Genomic DNA, 22,383 nt, shown 5'->3' on the forward strand with positions numbered 1-22,383 from the left:
ATGAGGAATGCAAATCTCGCAAGGACAGTCACTCTTATGGTTTTTATATTTCTTGTAAAAGGAGACAGAGCACTCTCCGAAAGCGCTCGGGATAGGGAAATCCTCCGCAGCTGGAGAGAACCAGGCTCCCCTAACCCAAATAATGTTTTTTCTCCAACCCTTCTCGGATTTGATCTTATCCGTGCAGATAGACCTCTTCTCAATGGGGAAAAAGTGGTAAAACGGTTCGTCAGTTCTAATCTTGCTGACCTTGTAACAAAGGAGAAGATCTACGAGGTCCAGATCCAGACCTCTGTCACGAATCAGGAGTAGCATAACGGATAAAATCCTAAGGAAATTGGGGTTTACTTGTAAAGGGGAAAGATTTACCTTGTTAAAAACATAGCAAAAGAAAGGATGTAAAGGAAATCTAAGGAAATTGAGGTGGAGGAGTGAAAACAGGGCTTCGCCGGGAAGAAGGCCAGCATCGGTTCTAATATTCACTTCTCGGGGGCAGTTTCTAATTTCTACATCGTCAGGAAGGTGAAGTTTCATGCGAAGGACGTCTAGATCTACTGTCATGGTGAGAGTGGATGAGGATTCCGGGGAGGAGAAAGAAGTCTTCCAAAAGAAAATTGCAAATGAAACTAACCTTAGAGATTGCAAATGGCAGAAAGTATTACAAAACCACTGGAAGGAAGATCTTTCGCAAGAGATCGCCGGAGAGGATTCAAACAGCAAAAGGTGAGATGGAGACAGAAAAGAGGATCAATGGAGAATCAATGGAGCTTATAAAGACGGGAAGAGCCCAAGGGCCAAGGAGTCAGGAAGGCGATGGGTTGTCTTTTTGAATCTCGAAAAGCCGACCCCTGGATCTAATCGTCCATTCTCCCACACGATTTCCTCGAGCCGTCAGGTCATCATTAGCAGCCACTAATAATTACTCCTTAATCAATAAGGGGTAATTATGGGGGCAGTTGAGGATGGTGTAAGTGGCATGGGCCGGATATGGTTCACGGGAGTGAGATTGGGTCGAATGATTGAAGTAGGATCCATGACAAAGCACCCTGGAATGGGCCGAACCTGAGGGATCCACCGAGGAAGGTCAAGCCCATTGGAAGACCAAGCCCAGAAGGAAGAGAGCTTTCGAATATAGGCCCAATGTAATTGGATAGCAGCAATAAGGGTGATGGCCTATAAATAGATCATGACAGGTAGAAAGTTAAAAAAGAAGGCTAGAGAGAGAGAAAAGGAGAAGAACTGAAATCTTGTATCTTCAATAACCCTTTTATGCAAATAATGGAGTACTACATATACATTCCTATATATATATATATATATATTCCTGGGGACCAGATAATTGAGTAATAATGATTGCAAAAATAAAAAATTCAATTTAACATTATAAAAAGTTTGAATGTATAACCCTTTTATGCAAATAATGGAGTACTACATATACATTCCTATATATATATATATAATTATCTGGTCCCATTTCTATATATATATATATATATTCCTGGGGACCAGATAATTGAGTAATAATGATTGCAAAAATAAAAAATTCAATTTAACATTATAAAAAGTTTGAATGTATAACCCATTTATGCAAATAATGGAGTACTACATATACATTCCTATATATATATATATAATTAACTGGTCCCATTTCTATTACATATGATGAAATCGTAGGTAGAAAAGTGACATGGAATACATTACTGTTGATCTTTAATAATATTTGGTAGGTATAAAAGCAACATGCAAATACGATGGGTGGTGACTTTTTGTCTTTCTTTATACGGCTTTCTTTTACATTTTTAATTGTAGTGGGTAAGAAATGAATTTCCTAATATGCCTATTGATGCATGTTGTGGCCAAATGTATTGCTACAAATAAAAAATAGAATAGTAATCAGAATTGGAACCAAACCAGAACTGTGGAACTGGTTTGGTTCGATTCTAGTTCCATGTACGTCTCAACGATTTCAATTTCAATTCCGTCAAGAACAATACCGAGCCGGAGCATGTGCACCCCTAACAAGATTCTTTCTATTTGAAGGGGTTCTATGTCCCAAGACTATACCGTTTTGTTCCATGTCCCAAGGCTATACCGTTTTGATGCACAATAAAGAGTTCAAAGTCAAATCCACATATTTTCAATAGGAACTCATTTTGGGCTGCGTGCTTGAATACAACGAGAGACATCAAAGAGAGAATATTATCTGGTCTTGGGTAGATCACTAGATATATGATATGTAAGTAAATGCATAAAATTTGTGTCAATTTTACTCAACTTTATATTTGCATGTATTATCTAGTGATTGGCCGAGACAGATGATCCGAGAACCATATAAAGTCTCTACATCCCAAAAGAATTTATTAGAAAAGCAAGGAGAAAATCAACAAGGACAAGAACTGGTATTTATATATGGATTTTTCCAAATTTTAAGGATGGTGGCTAGTTTGTCTACATTTCAGGCATCAATATATTGGCACAAACCTTAGCACATAAATATTAGTTTTTTTAATAAAATTTAAACTATTAAAGCCAATATTCACATGATTTTTTATTATTTAACCAAATGCACTCCTCTAAAGAGAAATGTCTTATTATTTAACCAAATGCACTCCTCTAAAGAGAAATGTCTCTAACTCATATTAGAAAAACCAAATATTAAAGATACATTTGTCATTTATATTATGAAAAATAAAATAGAAAATAGTGCATTCGGTTAAAAAGAGAGTGCATTTATGATTTATCATCTCCTTTTTAATAAAAAAAAAAAAAAAAAGTAAAAAGAAAAAAAGAAATGCACATGTAGGAATCCAACCTTTGCAGCAAAGGGACACTCATTCAAACTTTTTATAATGATAAATTGATTTTTGGCAATATGTGTGTTGTTGAATTGTCCAGTTCCATTATGAAATTAATGGTGCTTCTTGCACTTTCATATGATGAAATGGTGGGTAGAAAAGTGACATGATTATTCATCTTTAAGGATATATATTCTTACGTACGGATCCAACAAAAGCATTGCATCATTTATTTACGAATATCACTAAAAAATTGTAGGTTACTCGTATTTCTTTTACCTTCTAAAATAAAAGATGAGGGTTCGAGTGTCATAAAGACAGACGAAAAATTATCAAGTGAATATCATTTTTTCTACCATTATACCAACATAACTATGTATCGTCCGGTTCGTAACTTTTTTTCAAGAATCCGAAACTGTTACATACCTCTATGAATCGGCTAATTTATACCGATATTCGTCTGAATCCGTTACATAGTGACCACGACCGATACTGCGACTACGAACCATGATATAGAGAGAGAAAAAAAGAAGTATATATTAGTTCACATGCCATTCTCACTCTTTTAATTCTTTTTTAAACCTAGTTTTTCTTTGGTTTACAAGTACAGTAACTATGGGTTTTTTTCATGGCATTGTCATGTTTAATATTCTTTGTCAAAGATTGATTCAAGAAACCGAATGATAAATCAACCAACTCATTATTTACGAAGATCACTAAAAAATTATAGGTTAGTCGTATCTCGTTTACCTTTCAAATTAAAAGATGAAGGTTCGAGTGCCATAAAGACAAACAACCATATATTTATTAACTTAATATCATTTTTTCTACCATTATACCAACATAAACTAAAATTTAATTATATATAGTCCTGTTCGTAACCTTTTTTCAAGGATCCGATACCGTTACATATCTTTATGAACCGGCTGGTTTACATCGATATTCGTCCAAATCCGTTACACAGCGACCGCGACCGATACTGCGACTACAAGCCATGCTATAGAGAGAGAAAAAAAGAAGTATTTATTAGTTTACATGCCATTCTCACTCTTTTAAATGTTTTTGAGACCTAGTTTTTCTTTGGTTTACAAGTGCAGTTACTATAGGTTTTTTTTTTCTTTCATGGCATTGTCATTTTTAATATTCTTTGTCAAAGATTGATTCAAGAATCCGAATGATAAATCATCCATCTCATTATTCCAAATGGATGATCTGAGTAACAATTAGATGGGGAAGAAGGAACCAAATTCGTGAAACATGACTTTGCCACTTTGTTAGGTCAACTTTGTTTCAGCTGTCTTATTACAACCCTACAGTATCAAATTCTGATTGACAATTGACACTTTCAGAATATATTACTCAACATCTAGCAAAACTCTACCAAGTATAATGCAATTATTTATCTTAACCAAGGATATGCTGTTACTATTATTTTTAAAAGTCGAACATATCCAACAGTTTCATGTCCATTAGAGACAACGGTCATCCTAAAGGTACCATGAATAACTAAAATTGAGCAATGTGAAATTGACTTTATCCAACAAATTACAATCATGACTTGTCGTTAGTGAAAAATATTCATTGCACTTACTATTCACTTCACAGCACTGTCCCTCATATAACTGATCTAGAGATTAGAGTGTCATGATACCATGGAGTGACATATTTATCACACTCCCACATGCTTAAAATCAAACCATGATGAGTAGTGCCCCCATCAATATCTCTGTCACTCAGTCTACTGGTAGGAACTCTCACTTGCATTACACTCTGGTATATGCCATCAGCTTCTCTATGAACTGTGGCGCGTCATCATTCAATCGCTTATATAACAACTAAAATTGCTTATGCAATAATTTTATATCATTTATACAATGAAAATATAATTTTCATGTATTTGTTGCATTATAATATAATGTGTTACACTAACTATTTACACGTATCACAGAACTAAGGAAATTTGATTCTTATATACAACCAAAAAGGCACACTTTAAGTACACTAGAACAACCGGTAGTACAACTATTATAAAAGTTACATCTATCTTTAACACGTGTGTGAAATAAAATCCGTTTGATGCGGTATTGCACCACAGCATAGGATCCTAGTTCCTATCTTAAAATAGTGTTTGTTTTTTTTTTTTTTGGCACTCCTACTTCTATTTAAAAGTTGCTCCCCAGCCCACAGAAGGGGAGAGAGAGAGAGCCACCAATTTCTCAACATGGAGGCTTATACTAGCACCGGAATGAAGAAGGCCCTCCTGCTCCTGAATTGCATCCTACTCGCCATCGGCAACTGTGGCGGTCCGTTGATCATGCGCCTCTACTTCACCAAAGGCGGCAAAAGAGTATGGCTATCGAGCTGGCTAGAGACCGCCGGTTGGCCTATCATGTTCATCCCCATCATCATCAACTACATCCACCGCCGCGCCAAGGATAGCTCCACAACCACCAAGCTCTTCTTCATGAAACCTCGTTTGTTCATCGCCTCTGCCGTCATCGGCATCCTCACCGGAGCTGATGACTACTTATACGCCTACGGTGTGGCTCGCCTGCCTGTTTCAACATCGGCTCTAATCATTGCCACCCAGCTGGCCTTCACAGCAGGCTTTGCCTATCTTCTTGTTAAGCAAAAGTTTACTTCCTACTCGATAAACGCAGTGGTTTTGCTGAGTGTTGGAGCTGGAGTTTTGGCCCTCCACACCAGCAGTGACCGTCCAAATGGTGAGTCCGATAAGCAGTATTATCTGGGGTTTTTCATGACACTTGTTGCTGCGGCGCTATACGGTTTCATCCTACCGCTGGTGGAGCTGACATACAAGAAGGCAAAGCAGGCAATTAGCTACACACTGGTGATGGAGATTCAGATGGTCATGTGTTTTTTTGCTACTGCTTTCTGCACCGTAGGCATGCTGTTTAACAATGACTTCAAGGTATATCCTCTCTCTCTATCTACACACGCCTGGACAAATATTTACCTTGTCCGACTGATTGATGTTAGTGGGGATGACATCAGCTCCACCATTAACCTCATTTCCACTCACATCAAAACACGTCGTCCCGACTATCAGACACTAAATGATTTTCCTTTACTCTCACATGCCTATTTATATTCGAAGTCATTATGAGCCCAATGCCTCTATTTTTTTTAACATTTTCCAAATACTTGAGCTGGCCTAAAGGAAACCTTTTAGTATTATTATTATTTTCGTTTTTGTTTATTTGTTTTTGGGTTAGGGGTGGGAGAACAAGTCCTAAAAGCTACTTTAGGGCATTTGAAATTCAAAAGCTAGTTAAAAGAAAATGAAGCATTTAAAACCCTTCTTTCTAAAAGCGACTTTAGAGAACCCAAAAGAAAGGGAGGGTGAGGGGTGGTGGTGGTGTCAGCAGTAGGGACTTTACAGAACCAGAGAGAGAGAGAGAGAGAGAGAGAGGTGTTTTGAATCCAAGATAGTGATTTACCACCAAGTACAAACCAAAAAATAACCAACAATAATGATTTACTAACCTATGAATTGCGCCAAACTGTTGAGCCATGAGAACAACCACCCTTTGATGCAGCAAAGTGAGATCCAATAGTGGGTGGAACTCGTCAGCCTATCTATCATTACTCAATGAACAAAAGCATAAACAAAGAATAAAGAAACGAAAATAAAAAGAACAATGCTACTATGGCCATTAAATTAGACCTAAAACACGGACTTCTAGTCCGTTAGATATGTTTTAAATAATAGTCATGGTTCTACTTGAAACATACCTAAAAACAGATAAGGCTTCGACTAGTGTTTTAAGTCTAACTCATGGGTTTAAGTATCATTTTCCAAAGGATAAAAAAAAAAAAAAAAAAAAAAAAAAAACATCAAAGAAAGGTTTTCCCAAGTTCTATTGAATGTGGCATACCTGTAATCGTACTTTGTAGGTAATTCCAAGGGAAGCAAGAGAGTATGAACTCGGTGAAGCAAAGTATTATGTGGTACTGGTATTCAGTGCCATACTTTGGCAGGGTTTCTTCTTGGGAGCAATAGGAGTCATCTTCTGTGCTTCATCTTTGTTTTCTGGAATTCTAATTGCTGTTCTACTCCCAGCTACAGAGACATTAGCTGTGGTATTCTACCACGAAAAATTTAAGGCCGAAAAAGGGGTCGCCCTGGTCCTCTCTCTTTGGGGATTTGTTTCTTACTTCTATGGTGCGATAAAGCATAGTAAGAAAAGAAGTCAAACTCGATCTCAGGCTCAGCAAATAGACATGACTCAAAAAATAGAGATGACTCAAATTGGAACTCCATAAACATGATTGTTTGATTATAAGCCCGGTAAACGGGAGGGTTGAGTCAGGTTTGGATCAGGTCAAATATGGACGGATGAGATATCGGTTGTAACAATCTATATATAAGAATTACTGCTAGTATCCTTATCATAAGCCTGTAACAATCCATATATATTGCTGAAGCTGGGACTGCATAAAGAAGTATTTGTATATAAGCATTACTGCTGTTATTCTATCAAAACATCACTCTCGTGACAACAAATATGCATACATATAATTATATGAGTATATATGTAAACACATGTTCTCAGCTCATGACAAGTAGGAGCAGCACAAACTTTCCAGGAAAAAAAAAAAGTAGGAGCAGAAAATATTTACAAAGGAAAAACATTTATCATATGCGTGTTAATTAATTTTCTATGCGCTGTTTTTATTCTTTCTACGTCCCCCGGCCCCACCCCCCCCCTCCTCTTTTTTTTTTTTATCTTTACCAATTCATAATTAACTATCCCATCAACTCTGACCTCCATAAGCAAAGCCAAATCACCAACTTGAAAGCAAAAACAATAGATGTTTGCTTCCTTGAAAAAGTTAGATTTCCACTTAAATACGTATTAAGTAGGAAACGATGACGAAGAAGATAACTAAGATGGTTATTTGAAATGGCCATTTCAAAAGGCTCTAAAAAGGATACCAGTGTCTCCAATGCACGACCACTAAACACAAATCATCAACATTTAAGGATCAATTGTTTCAACTCTGCCATTTTTATGTATTTTATTTTATTTTATTTTTATTTTTATTTTTTTACAACATGCCCGGAAGAAGAGATCATACCAACCTAACTAATGGCCTGGTCGTAACTCTATTTTCACTATGCAAAAACCTTCAGTAACTTCAAATCCCCCAACCATGCAAAGAGTATGATCCAACCATGTGGACACAACATAATTAGGATAACCGAAGTGTCAAATAAAAACAAGTTGAGGAACATTTCTATATACTTTATAGTTGACAAGTCTCCACAAATCATTCACTACCATACTCACCATAAGAGCTAGTTACAATCATAGAAATAACCTATATAGATAAAATCATCCATATCCCTTGTTGAATGGAATTCAGTTTCTATGTCAGACAAATAAGAGGTGTAACACTACTGATATATGATACATCAACTTCAGCATTAAGTTACAAAAAAATGTGGGAAAATTAGGTTAAAGCGACAGAGCCTAAACAAAATTGTTCTGAAGTGACTATAAAATTCACAAAAGATGAATAGTCACCAAATTTTAAACTTGAATGCAGATAAGTGATCATTTGAGATTTATTCTCTAAAATGCCCTTCTTATAATGAATTATTTTATAATTGGATAAATCAACCCCATCTCTCTCTCTAGAACAACACATCCTATGTCTCTCTTCTCTCCGTGATTTCTTGTAAATCATCCGGCGCTAGAGAAAACGTAACCATATATAATATATTGACAAGGTATGAAATATCCGGCGGTGAAGGAGAGGTAACCATATATAAAATATTGAAAAAGTAGTGTAGGATGGGACTGTCTAACTTTGCAGTCCTTTGTATCATTTGTCCTGAGGTGTTTTTATTGGTTATTGATTCGATTGTTACAAGTATTTTTCCTTTCTCTTTGATCTATAATCAACTGTCTATCTCATTCGCCAGCACTCAGCACACTTCAATCCATGAAATTTCTCATTAGATTTGACATCGCAGATCCGTGAAGGTGTTAACATCAAAAACTTCACTGACTACTCTGAGTAGAGTTTTTCATTATAGTGGTGGTGGTTGTGGTAGTCATTGTTAAATCCCTAACAACAGGCATTTAAGTTTTGATTTTGGTGACTATTCATCTTTTCTTTATTTTATAGTCACTTTAGAGCAATTTTGTTCAAGTTTGGTCACAGAAATCTAATTTTTCGCCCTAGCATCCATACTAGAGAAGAAAATTAGGGAACATAGTAGAATGAATAAAGATTTAATTTTTTTTTAAAATGTTTGAATTTAATAGGAATGAATACACCAAAGACTATATTCTAACCAAAGAGAAAATGACTATTCAGTGCCAGACAGTTGGTGATGAATGTGGGTAGAAACTAAAAGGCAAGAATAATTGGGTGTGAGCTTTAAACACCTTCTAGTAATAAAATTCTTCTCTTTTCACATAAATTAAAAAATAAAAAATATTTAGAACCCAAATTAGCAAAAATCCTGCTAAGGATGATAACCCTATGATTTTGTTAAGCAACAAAAGGAACAAGATAAACAGAAAGAATTCAAGAATGAATATTATCACATTCATTTACGGTAGTGGGGCAGAAAAATAATATATATAATATATGTTGAGGATGGATTATGCGCAACCCGGATCTGATCTGACTTCCTGAACAAAGAGAAGAAAAGGTGATCCTACAAACACTAGTGTGTTACCGGTGGAGTAGGCTCCAATGAACAAGTCAGTGTGCGAAGTAATCTCTCTGGAGAAATCAAGAAATTGAGTTAGGATTTATTGCGTATCTTCAAACGTCGATTAGCCCCCTTTATTTATAGGACTTAGGTCAGGATGTTACGTAGAGTTACCGCTATCTTTATCCTTATTGTAATCTGGAGGTTTAATCCTTATCGTAATCTATAATCCTTATAGTAATCTGTAGGTTTAATCCTTATCATAATCTGTAATCCTTATCGTAATCTGTAGAGCCTATCTCAATCTTATGAGATAGTGCGTTAATTTAACAACATTCCCTCATCCACGGGTATTTAATTTATACATCCATCAATTACCCCCCATTTCGGAGGATTGCTTGTCAAACCACCGGAATGTTAATTCCCAAATATTACATAATAATAGATAGTTAGAATTGTAGTAGAGCCTTGTCCATTAGCCTGACTCATATTGCCACTTCGCGAATACAGTCGGGGATCGAGCTCGCGGGGGTCCAGGGGGTAGCGCCCCCAGGAATTTCTTTTTATTTTTTATTTTTGTTTTATTTTTAGGACCGTAGATGTCTTTGAGATATTTTTTGTAGTACCACATTGGCAGCTCGTATATATGGTAAGCTGTCATGCTGGCAGCCTACCTCTCAGCACATAGGTAACTCATGTGGGGCTGCCAGTGTGGTTGTCCTATTCGAGGATTGACTCATAATCCTATTCTACCTTGTAAAAGTAAATTCCTATGCAAAATAGCCCGCTAGGAGCTAATTGTCCCTCACGAAGCAGATTTCTATTAGAATTCCACCATAAATATCTTCATTATCTGTTTACGTTCTTCTTCTATAAATCGAGATGGTTTGAGTAGAATTCATTCAAATTACTTCCATCTTCCAAAAAGCCAAGTAGTACCAGTCGTAGTGATGTGGTAAGTTCAATGCCCTTGTTTTCTTCCTTCTTCTATTTAATTCGTTGTTGCTTCTTCCTCCAACTCAGTATACTAAGACCAAAGTTAGAAAATCTTATAGGTCACTGTGAAGCTAGGCTCTTGCATACAGCAGCGTGTGTTATTGCCAGCATGTTTCACCCAGAATCCAACACTATGCCGGACGAAGAACACCACCAGTCTGATTCGGCTCCGTTAGAGACACATCTGGTACAGGACATAGCAGGCTCCCTTACCCTAGATGATCTAGATCAGATCAGGCAAACTTATTCAATTCCAGACAGTGTTGCTCTCAGACTTCCTTGACTTGAGGATAAAGCATTCTCCTTTTACCCAACTAAGATTTGTTTCTATGAGTCTGCTTTCATTGCCGGAGTGCGTTTTCCAATCCCTCTTTTTATTAGGGAATTGCTGCGTCACCTTAATCTTGCTCCGACTCAACTCTCCCCGAATGCCTGGAGAACAATGATAGGTTGTTTAGTTCTGTGGCGAGCTTGTTGTAATACCTCGCTTACTATCTAGGAGTTTCTTCATTGCTACATTCCCAAAAGGGGTGACTGGTTCTACTTCTCCCCACGGGATAGAATTCTTATCTTTGGAAATCCCCTTAAGCACAATGGAAAAGCCGTTTCTTTTTCGTTTCTGGTGATGGCTGGGAATTCTTTCCTGATGAAAGTGTTTTTCCTGCGAATAAGGACTTCCATTCCTCGTGCGTGGTGTAATCATAATTCCACTAGTGAGTTACCCATAATAATACCCTCTTTTATTTTAAAACTCAAAAATTTTTGGTTTGAGTTATTAACAGAGTTGTCGTCCTCTCAGGCTTTAAAGAGATTATCATTTCATCTGATGATCTCCAGCGAATAAAGGAAGCCTTTAACCACTCAGTGAGGGACTGGTCTTCACTCGTGACACCTCAAACTTTGTTTACCCATGGGATTGGTCCTCAGCCTGTTGGTAAGTCCTCTGTAACTATATCCCGAAAACTTAATAAGAGGCTTCTAGCTCAGTTCAAAGAAGGCTCAAGTGACTTCCCACCCACTTCCCCCTCAAAGAGGAAAAAAGAGAAGCCTATTATCACAGCACAAAGAGTCTTACCGATTTCAGTTGTTTCTCCGCATGTATCCGACTCGTAATTCCCTCATCAGCTTGTAGATGAGACTAGGCCACCCCTTACTGAAGCAGGGGTACTCCCCTCAGACCCCTACTCTTCAGCAGCATCTGTTCTAGGCAATGCTCAACTTGCTTTTAAGAAGATAAGTGAGTCTTTGTTGAATGAGGATATGATGTATCTGAATTCTCGCCCTCCAACTAAGATTGTAGACCGGCTCATGCATGATATCGCACGGGTTAACTCTCTCACCATCCTCTATTTTTATTTAGCTTTTCTTTTCCTCTTCATTGTAACTTTTTGTTCACATGTGCGTACAGGTTAATACACACGTGTATTACTTATCGTGTTTAGCTGCAAAAGGAGCGGAGCATTACACCAAGATGTTATCTTCTACTCGCTCCCAACACCAAACCGATTTACAATTGGAGTGTGATAAACATGAGGCCGCTCTACAAGCAGTGCGTGCTAAGTTAGAAGCAGAATGAGCTTGTCATGCATCTTATATGATACCCCTCGATTATAGAGTCACGGGTGATCAAGTTCGAGCACAGATCCGAAGGATATCAAATAATTAATATTTAATCGAACACAGAATACAAAATGAATTTAAGAAATAATAATAAGCTGAAGGAATACTAAATTAAAAATCCTCATATATAAATATTTAAACTCTGATAATCCAAACTTCATAAGTTTACAATTCGGGAATCCATCTCCAGTGGACCCCTAATAAAAATCCAAACCGAACAAAAATAAATAACTGAAGATACAATCCCAAATCGAATATCTGGAAAGAAATCCTACATCGTCGGTAGAATGAAAGATCGTCTCTACTCAGCTCGAACAAGCTCTAAGACCTCAAACATCCAATACCTGAAAAATAATAAGTGGGTCAGGCCCACTAGCAAGTTCTATACTACTACTACCCAAGTAGAGACCCGATACGCATGTACATCCTAACCAATCCAACAATAACTAAATAGTCCGTAGATATATATATATATAATCACACTACAGGACTCTCACTGGACTACAGGCCCGTCTCAACCTGACTAGTAGGCACCATGCAAAACGCACCTGAGGTGGGCATGACTATCTAGACCTAGCAGGGTACACATCCAACCATCATAGCCAGCTATGCATCCCAATGCATATATGCTCCCTAGCCAACAATTCTGAGACTCAGGCTCATATCGTGGCACCATAAAAATATATTTAAAATCCGTTCCAAACTAAAAGTGTCACTCAACTATTTAGTGATCTGACATAAAATACAGGTAAGACTTAACTTTTGTAGTTAATCCATCCCTTAATCCAGAGTAGGTAGGACTTAACTTTTGTAGTTAATCCATCCCTTAATCCAGAGTAGGTAGGACTTAGCGTTTTTGAGCTAATCCCCCTAGTATGTCACCGTCCCATACCGGTGCATACAAAACATCCATCCAGAATTGATAATATATATATAACAGCATAACATATCAATATCAACATATCCAACCATAAGCATAACAAGAATGTTTAACTAGCATGCTTGTTCAATACATCTAGTACCTGATTCTCTAACAAATTTTAAATGCAGAGAATAAATATAATCATCATGTAACTCACAATAAGCATAATAATAACATTAACAGTATCTACATGCTTACTTGTAATTACTCCACAACATCCCACAAGTTGACATAAATAATTTTTTTGGTAACCATCAACTAGTTCCTTATTAAGTATTAACTGAATTTATATTAGTTAATAGGCTTAATCCCATACCCCTGTTATATGATTTACATATCAAACTCCTAATTCAATTGCTAAATTAAAATTAAACAACTTGAATCATCCGCACAAAGCAACTATGTAAACTTTCTTAAAAGTTTCATAATGTCCCTTCTACTAACCTTCTATGGTAAAATATGTATTTTCATGCCTTCTGAAGTTTTAGTAGGAATTTAAACATCACTGAGAACCTCTAATTAAACTCTCAGTTGCCCTTGAAACCCATTAATCCAAGCACAGTAGCTAACAGTCTCGCAGAAAACCAAAAAAATGAAAACCCTCGAAGGAGCCGGCTCCACCCAAAGTGGAGCCGCCTCCATCACCAAGTAGAGCCTGCTCCATCTTTTAATTGAGCCTGCTCTACTTGAAATAGAGCAGGCTCCTTCCCCTGTGCGTCGTTTTTCCAATTCCGGCGGTGTCCGGCTGTGTTGATCCTCCAAACCAAATTTCTTGCTGATTAAAACTAAGTCCTTGGGTGTTCAAAAGTTAATTAACTTCTTTGATTAATAATCACATTCAGTGGAAATAAGAATTAAACAAAATAGTTTTAAAACGATTAACATGCACCCAAAAGAAAACATGTTGTTCAACTTCTTCTCCAACTCCGGCAACTTTGTTCCTCTAACCCAAGTTTCTTGTTGATTTAAAACTAAGTCCTAGGGTATTCCAGTGTAATTTAAATTCATCATTCATTAATTGAATTCAATTGGAACAAGAGTTACACAAAACAGAATAAAACATGCAAAATACTTAATCGGAAACACAACCTGTTTTGAACAAATTCCATGCAACCAAGCAGTTTAATTTAGTTTTTACCCATCCTAAGATTGTGTTAGAGATGCAAAGAACACAGGCCAAAGAGATAGAGCTAGTATAAAACTTGCCTTACACCGACGTCGTTCAACAAACTCCGGCCAACTCTCTGTTTCTTCCCTTTATTACTTCCCAAATTTCTCCCAGACTCCTCTAAACTTCTCTCTATTTTCTTTATGTCGTGACTAGGGTTTTTGATCTCTAAACCCTAAGTAGTCGTCTAATACTATAATTATAGGCTTAAGTAAAAACCTAAACCCTAATTCTAATTGAAAGAGAATTATACAACTGACAATATAACAATCCTATACTACGTCGGCTACAACAATGACGCTAAAACAAAACCCTAATTAATCCTACTAATGTAAAAACTCATTTACTTAATTAAATCATGTAATAATTAATTCTATTTAAAGAAAATAATTTCATCAAATAATTAAAACCCAATCAATAAACAATTAAAGAATTAAATAGAATAAATAAATTACAACACTTAAACAAGTCACAAAATTCAAATAATTAATTAAATCCAATGAAACAATTAAACCAACACATTCACAACTAAACACATAAAACACAATTTAAATAATTAAATAAATTCCAGAACTATCCTTGTTAAATTAGGGGTATTACATCTTATGTGCAAAACCTCGACAAGGAGATGTCCCAGAAACTAATGGTGGAAAGATCCAATGCAGTGGATGAGTTTAAAGCCTCACCAACCTTCAAAGAGATTATGTAGTAGATGAGTTTAAAGCCTTACCAACCTTCAAGGAGATTATGACAAAGGCCTACTTTGATGGCTTTGAAGATTTTCGGAATCGTGCTGTTTCTGAATTTATAGACCAAGACTTCTCTGTCATTCAACTGGATGAAGCGAGTGACTCCGAGTAGGATAAATGTGTAGCCATTCATTTATTTGCTCCCATGTTTCTCTTTGTGCTTGAAACTTCTCTTACTTTGCAATCAGTTTCCATTTATATTTGTAGGGTTGATGTGTAGGATGGACAGTTATGTTTTGCCATTGCGATTATCGCATTATGTTGTTCTATTGACATCTTTGGTCGGCTCGTCCTTTTAATAAGGAAAGTAGATTAAGACGAGTTTTACTCAGCTCGTCTATGTAATAAGGTAAGTAGATGAATACGAGCTTCACTCCGCTCATCCTTTAATAGAGTAAGTAGATTACTATGAGTTTCACCCAGCTCACCATTTAACAAAGGAAGTAGAGTACTATGAGCTTTACTCAGCTCACCCTTTAACTAAAGAAGTAGATTACTATGAGTTTCACCCAGCTCACCCTTTAACAAGGGAAATAGATTACTATGAGTTTCACCCAGCTCACCCTTTAACAAGGGAAATAGATTACTATGAGCTTTACCCAGCTCAACCATTTAACATGAATATCTTAACATATCAAAATGATAATGAATTATTTGAAACAACTGAGCCAAGTAGGGAATACTTTATTAAAACTAAAGTTGATAACAAGGCTATTGAAGACATTCATTCGTAGAGAATGAAACAATTATTAAAACTAGAAGTATTAGCAAAAACAAATAATAAATTAAGATTAAACTAAAATTGTTTACTGATAATATTTCTTCAAATGCTCAACATTCCATTGGTGAGGCAGTGGCTTTCTGGTGTGATACCGTTGGTTGCACCCAAATTTGCAATAAAATAGTGTGGCCAAGTTTTAAATTTATAAATGTCACTACTACCTCTAACTAACAAGATAGCTAGGGTGAGTAGGGATCGTCCCAAGGGATTTTTAGGCGTACTTGTAATAGAAACAATGTGTATGATTAGTAGGTCGAGTGATCAAGAGATGGTGTGTTTAGTTGAGTAGACTACGAATTAAACTAAACAAGTTCAATGTAAAATAAGCAAATTAAATGAAATTTAGAGAAAACAAGAGAGTGAGCTCTTGGGGTAGAGAGGTCACCACTAAACATCACCATTTTAGACATTCAATGTATAATTAATGAGGGGAAACATGTGTTGCAATTTGAGAGTGTGTGATTGATTGTTTCAACAAGTATGGATGACCAATTAAGCATATATTGTCTAAGCAATCTAGTGAATAGCACAATATATCAAATTAAGCCATTAATCCTTCCTTTAAGCTCACAATCCAAACACATCATATGGTTAGAGAATAATACTACTTGCATTCATAAGCATGGAATATCAAACAACAAGCATGGATTGTCCTCCCATCTAACAACTAAGGCAACTACACTGCAACTAAGTTAAGGGCATGAAAATTAAACTAAAGAAACTAAGGGAGAAGCACAATCCATCAAGACATGAGTATGAACCATCAGATAAACCACAATAGTATTCTATTAAGCACTATGCCTTGACAATCTCTAGATCCATAGCATCAACATACATAGACATGCATCAATAACACAAAAATTAGAGATAAATACATGAATATCTATTCTAGCATACATAGACATATAGATAGAATGAAATGATCAATTGGAAGTATTAAACCTCACAAATCATTGAATAAACAAGATTCATATATAAAATAAATGTCAAGACAAGATTACAACACAAATCTCCTCAAAATACAAAACATTAGAGTCTAGAAGGCATGCTTAGGGCTAGTTCTAGCCCCAAGAAGATGTTTAGCCACTTATTGAAGTAGTCATCCAACCCTCAAGGGCTATCTCCATGGTAGGAATGACCTCCTTCTTGATGGAAACCCTAAAAGAATGGAAGAACTCCCAAAGATGTGTCTCTAGCCTCTCCTCATCTCTTTTCTTCCTCTCTAAGGATGTTTCTAAGTCTATTAGATTATATATGAGATATGTATGGGATATGTATCTCCTATGTATATCCTCTTGTAAAAGAGGCTCAAAATCTTTATATAGGTAGGTCAAGTGTCACACCCAATGGTCTGGATTCGTGCACTAATGTCCTTGCAATGATTGCACCATGAGTCAACTTTTAATGAGCTGGAACTTTTTTTTTTTTTTTTTCCGACTTGAGGAGGTTCGATCGATCAAACTATGCTGAGATCGATCGAACTGTGGTGAGATCCATCGAATGCTGCAGAGATCGATTCATCCTTGGTGGCTCCTTTTTGAATAAAGACAAATCTCTAAGATATTTTGGGATATTTTGGAAAAGAGACAAAAGTGGTAGGTAGGGTGGTAAGTGTGGATAAGATCAAATATGTTCGATCGATCGAAGAATGGTTGGATCGATTGAACATTATGGAATCTTTTAGATAAGGACAAAGGCTTGGATCCATCTTAAAGTGTCCAGATCGATGTTGCTTTGATTGATCGAAGTGATGTTGAGATCGATCGAACTTGCTGATTTCCACACTTTGCTTCATTCTGCTTCCATCCAGCTTGAGTTAGCTTCTTTAATGCTCTTATTTAACTGAATTAACTTATTTTTGGGATAAGTGCCTGAAAAGGGCAATAACATGAAATTAGCCTAAAATGGGAAAGTAAGATAGATAAAGGTCTTAGAATACCTAAGCTTAAGGGGTTTAATTACACACTTTTCAGCGCTTATTACACCCCCAAACTTAAATATTGCTAGTCCCTAGCAATGAACTACGAAGTAAAGGAATAAAATGATTGAATATACAAGTATGAACTAAAAAGCAATGAAATGATAACGCCACTTTCGCAGGGAACACGATTACATTTAGCGTATGCAATAAGCCTTTTAAACCCCTAAGTTACCCCTAATGGACGAGTCAAGTCTCGTGAGGGTTTCCAGAAATGATACCCACAAACATTAAGCTCATTATCACTAAAGAGACACCAATATTGCAAACAAGCAATGGGAGAAAACTAACTCAAGTATGTAATTTTTCAACAATTTTCAAGCAATCTCCTAAAATTTCAACATCAAGCAAACAATATGGTCCTTTACACATCAAGAAAATGATCATGCAAATCAAAACAACTCTAGAATCATTTTTGGGTAGACCAGCATCAAATATGTTGCTATCTTAGCCAACTAAAGAAATGATCACACCCTTATCCTCAAAGTAGCACACAAATCTAGTACCGATCATCAAGACAAAGAGTGGACCTTTTATTAAAGTTTTATTGTTCTAGGTGCGCTTATTCTTTTCACTCAATATTTATTTATTTATTTATTTTCTATCCCTAAGGATAAAAGATGGAAGCATAGTGTAATGTATTGATCTATTGAGCAACACCCCTAAAGACTTACAAGCTCAAATCAACTAGGTTACAAATCAAAATAACCTCCATCTAATCATTTCCCACTTCTCACCTTTTTGGGAGAAGTCCTCACATTTTTATTTGCTTTTGCAACTTTTTTATTTTTTATTTTTATTTTTTTTTAAGCAAGTTTAATTATTAACCTAGAGTTTGGGCCCTCCACCTTTCGTTGCGAGAAATTCAGTGCTTGATAAGGCTAGAATCCGTGGCTACTCAATGAAAAGGGTTTGTTATCCACCTTTATCAAGAATGAAAGCTTTCAATGCACTACTAGCCCAATTGGGATATAACCAATTCAATAAACAACAAAGCATGTACCCCACAAATGAATCCTAGCGTGCGCCTGTGCTAATGTAGAATCCTAGAGTGAATCTTAAAATAATCACAAAATCAGGATGATGTGGACCATAAGTGCAAGCAAGATATCAATCTTTCAAAAAATTTACTCCTAAATGGCATCCACAAGGCATAAAAGGAGTATTGGACTCTCAACTCAAACAATTTTTAAATTTTAAGCAAAATAGTCCTCAAAAGATCAAAATCACAGCTAGGTATGGGACAATCATAGAAAATCTCTCAAATACACAAGTCATGCTTAAAATTTTGAATTGAAAGCAAACACTGCAGTTAACACCATTACCCCTAGACTTAAATGGCATAATGTCCTCAATGTACAAAGAGAACAGAGGAAAGAGTATACCAGTGCAGCTAAGGCAAAGAATGGCCGGGACGCAAATATCCAAAGTGGATGGTATAACCCCCCCAAACTTGGAACTAACTGCGGTCCTGAAAAGATGGCACTTAGATAAAACTCATCAGATAACAAAAGGGATAATAACAGTGCACAGTGGATATGCAAGTGTAAATGGGATAAGAAATAAACTACGGAGAGAAGAATAAGGGTGGTCTTGAAAAAATTTGGCAGCACTCTCTCTCACTGAAGTCACTAGGATGCACCTAATAAATGGAGTCAATCACAAACAAATATATTAATATAAAATCCAGACATCCAAAAATATCATGCATAAAAAAAAAAAGAAATAATATACATCACATCACAGTATCTGGGCCAACAGTCTGGCAGCAAAAATATCAAAGCAATAATAATGTAACAGTAATATCACAGATATATAAATGAAAGTAGAAAGATAGGGAGATCAGGAAGAGGAGGTAAGGCGAGCGGGGCGTGATCCCCGGATATATCTCGTAGCGCAGCTATAACATCTGAGCGGAGAGACGCCATATCAGTACTGAGGGAGGCCACATCGGACCGAAGAGAGACAACGACGTCCTCTAAGGTTTGTATACGCTCTCCTAGGTTGGGTGTCTGCGCTGGAGCGTCTGGTATGACTGGGTCGTGAGAATGATGCTCATCCTGACTAAGCTCTGGGACATGTAATGGCGACCTGACGGGAGAGTGATGTGGTAAAACCTGTGCTAGAGGCTATTGTTCCAGGTCTATCTCCATATGCACCGCAGCAGCCGGTGCGTCTGCCAAATCGTCTGCTGCTTCTGCTATTGCTATCTCTGCCTCTTCAGCCTCTGTAGCCTTCTCTGCTACTAGGATAGCGTCCTCCTCCAGGCTCCTGATAAGAGCATTGTAGCTCTTGTTCCAGTCCTTCTTATCGTAGTGGCAAGCCCCGAACTCGAAACACTCCTGTGGGTGGAAAGGGTAGCGCTGGTCTCGCAGAATCTGTATGATGAGGTGAGCAAATGGAATATACTTGGCCCGTTTTGGCTTTGCCTTGCTAATGTAGTCTGTATAAAGTTTCATCATGACACTCCAGTATAGTGCCGGAAAAGAGAACCACTGCCCGGTGTAGAAAGCATATAGGGTTACCAGGAAGTTATAACGCCGCTAGATCTTATGCCCTGCCATACATACATTTCGGTACAAGACTGAATCGAAGAACCATAAGTCGTCGGGCAGAGAAGTCCTGGTGGCGAAAGTCTCGCCAACTGCATAATGGCCAGTAAGGGCAACGGCCATGTCTGCATCAGAAGGCCTCCTCAGAATAGGATAATCAAGTCTTGGAGGGCAGACATGGGGGCACCGAGAAGATATAGCCAGAGTGTCAACGGTGATGCGGATGGGATATCTATCAATAGTAGTCTGCAGCTCTGACGGATTACCCGAGGACGGCCGAAGGTTCTGGACGAACATCCGAACAAGCCATGGGAACACTGGATAAGTAACGGGTGCCAAAATGGCTAGAATACCGCGCCGCTCTATGTCATCGAAAGCTGCCCGTGTCAAGACTGACTGGGAGAAGAAAGATATATCAAATACTAACTCATGGGATACGGATAGGCGTCTGAACTTCCAGACAAGTCGGTTTCAGACTTGGCCAGGCTGTGCCGGTGGTGGAGAAGGAAAAGATATGTACTCATCCTCATCGAGATGGGATGAAGATGTAGAAGCAATAGAGGTAGAGCGGTCAGACTAAGCCGGAGCTGGCTCCACATACTCCTGTAACTGCTCAGGCTACTTAGCCTGCTCTGGAGTTGGATCCCGAACATGAAAAGGTCCTATCTGGTCCTCTACTCGCAATCGTACCCTCTTCGGATAGTGTCGCCGGGCGACTATCTTAACCCGTGCCATGGCCTGCAAAAGAACGAAACACTTACAAAGTTAGCAATCAGATAATAAAGAATTAAAGCACAACATATAGAAACATGTTCGTTAAGTAAGATAGATAACTCAGAGTAATGGACATGAATCAATGCAAGAGATAATGCAGCCAGGTAAACAGTAACTAAGTGAAACATGCTAAACAGTGTAAGTATGAAATGCATTCAATGTGGAAAACACAGGCATTAGGCATCAAGAAACTAGCATGAACACTATAGATAGTGTGTGAAGTGTACATATGCAAATCTGTGAAGTTCGATCGATCAGGAAAATGTGAGATCGGTCTCTCTCAGATCAATTAGGAGCAAGTTAGATTGATCTTTCTCAGATCGATCTGAGAAAATTTCGATCGATTGAACTGCTTCGGAAAATTTGAAAAGTCACAGATCTGTGACGTGGATGACATGGGGGATACTCAAACAAGCTCGTGGGCCCCTTTACACCTCAACAACACAATATTGATCACTTGTATAGGCACGTGACCTCCAAAATTGAATCAAACTTGAAATATATACAAAACTATATATACATATATATACATATGCTTCAAAGCTCAAATATGGCAAGAAATTAATCATGGGAGCTCAGATCTAACATGGAAAACATCTAAAACATGAAGATTGAAACTCAAAATCCAAAAATGGAACTCAAACTTACCAAATCTCAACGAGAGAAGTGGTCCGAGAGAGAGATGAGATCTGAGATGGATGTGTGAAGTTTCGAAGCTTGTGGAAGGTCGCGGGAGGCTCGCTGAAGGTTGGGATGTAGGTTGCAGCGGTGGGAGATGATAAGGATCGAGATTGATGTGCAAATCGATCAAATGACCCTAGGGTTTCTATTTTTAAAAACTGCCTCTGACATGTTCTTCGATCGATCAGGAAATATCTTTGATCGATCGAACTTAGACCGATCTAAAAAGAACTCAGATCGATCTAACCTTGTAAAACATATTTTTGGAATTTTTTTTTTTTAATATATTTCAAATTAAAATATTTTTGAATTAAAAATAAAAATAAAAAATAAAAATAAAATCTTTTTGAGGTTTTTGAAAATAAAATAAAATAAACATTAAAAATAAAAAATGTGGTCAAAGTCAAAGTCAACAACGAAATACAGATCGATTACTCTAAGATCGATCTGGAAAATGCTTCGATCGATAGAACAGGTAAAAACCTGCAGACAAGTTCGAACGATCAGACAGAGAGCTGTTTTATGCAAGGTTCAAAAATTTTCTAAGTGTTGGAACTGAAGATCGATCTGAGGAAAATTTCGATCGATCTTTGAGTACTCAGATTGATCTGAACTAAAGTTCGCTCGATACACAGAGAGGTGAAATATGTAGGTTTGATGCAGGAATGAATGT

General features: G+C 37.2%; 1 protein-coding gene across 1 annotated transcript; it reads left to right on the plus strand.

Annotated features, from left to right (window-relative positions):
- Positions 1-4,952: 4,952 nt before the first annotated feature.
- Positions 4,953-7,214, plus strand: LOC132274130 (purine permease 3-like). Its single transcript, XM_059775304.1, has 2 exons — positions 4,953-5,727; positions 6,714-7,214. Exons 1-2 carry the CDS (start codon positions 5,017-5,019, stop codon positions 7,080-7,082), a joined length of 1,080 nt encoding a protein of 359 aa, XP_059631287.1. The 5' UTR covers positions 4,953-5,016; the 3' UTR covers positions 7,083-7,214.
- Positions 7,215-22,383: the final 15,169 nt, after the last annotated feature.

Source organism: Cornus florida, unplaced genomic scaffold (assembly GCF_030987335.1).
Source record: "Cornus florida cultivar Cherokee Brave unplaced genomic scaffold, ASM3098733v1 CherokeeBrave_3.0.0_Hap2_Chr09, whole genome shotgun sequence".
Classification (NCBI taxonomy): Eukaryota; Viridiplantae; Streptophyta; class Magnoliopsida; order Cornales; family Cornaceae; genus Cornus; species Cornus florida.

Excerpts from the sequence above, each read along its gene's own strand:
- LOC132274130 (XM_059775304.1), top strand. The coding sequence starts at position 5,017 with ATGGAGGCTTATACTAGCACCGGAATGAAGAAGGCCCTCCTGCTCCTG. Across the intron at positions 5,728-6,713 it reads TGTTTAACAATGACTTCAAG|GTAATTCCAAGGGAAGCAAG; the intron begins GTATATCCTCTC and ends CGTACTTTGTAG.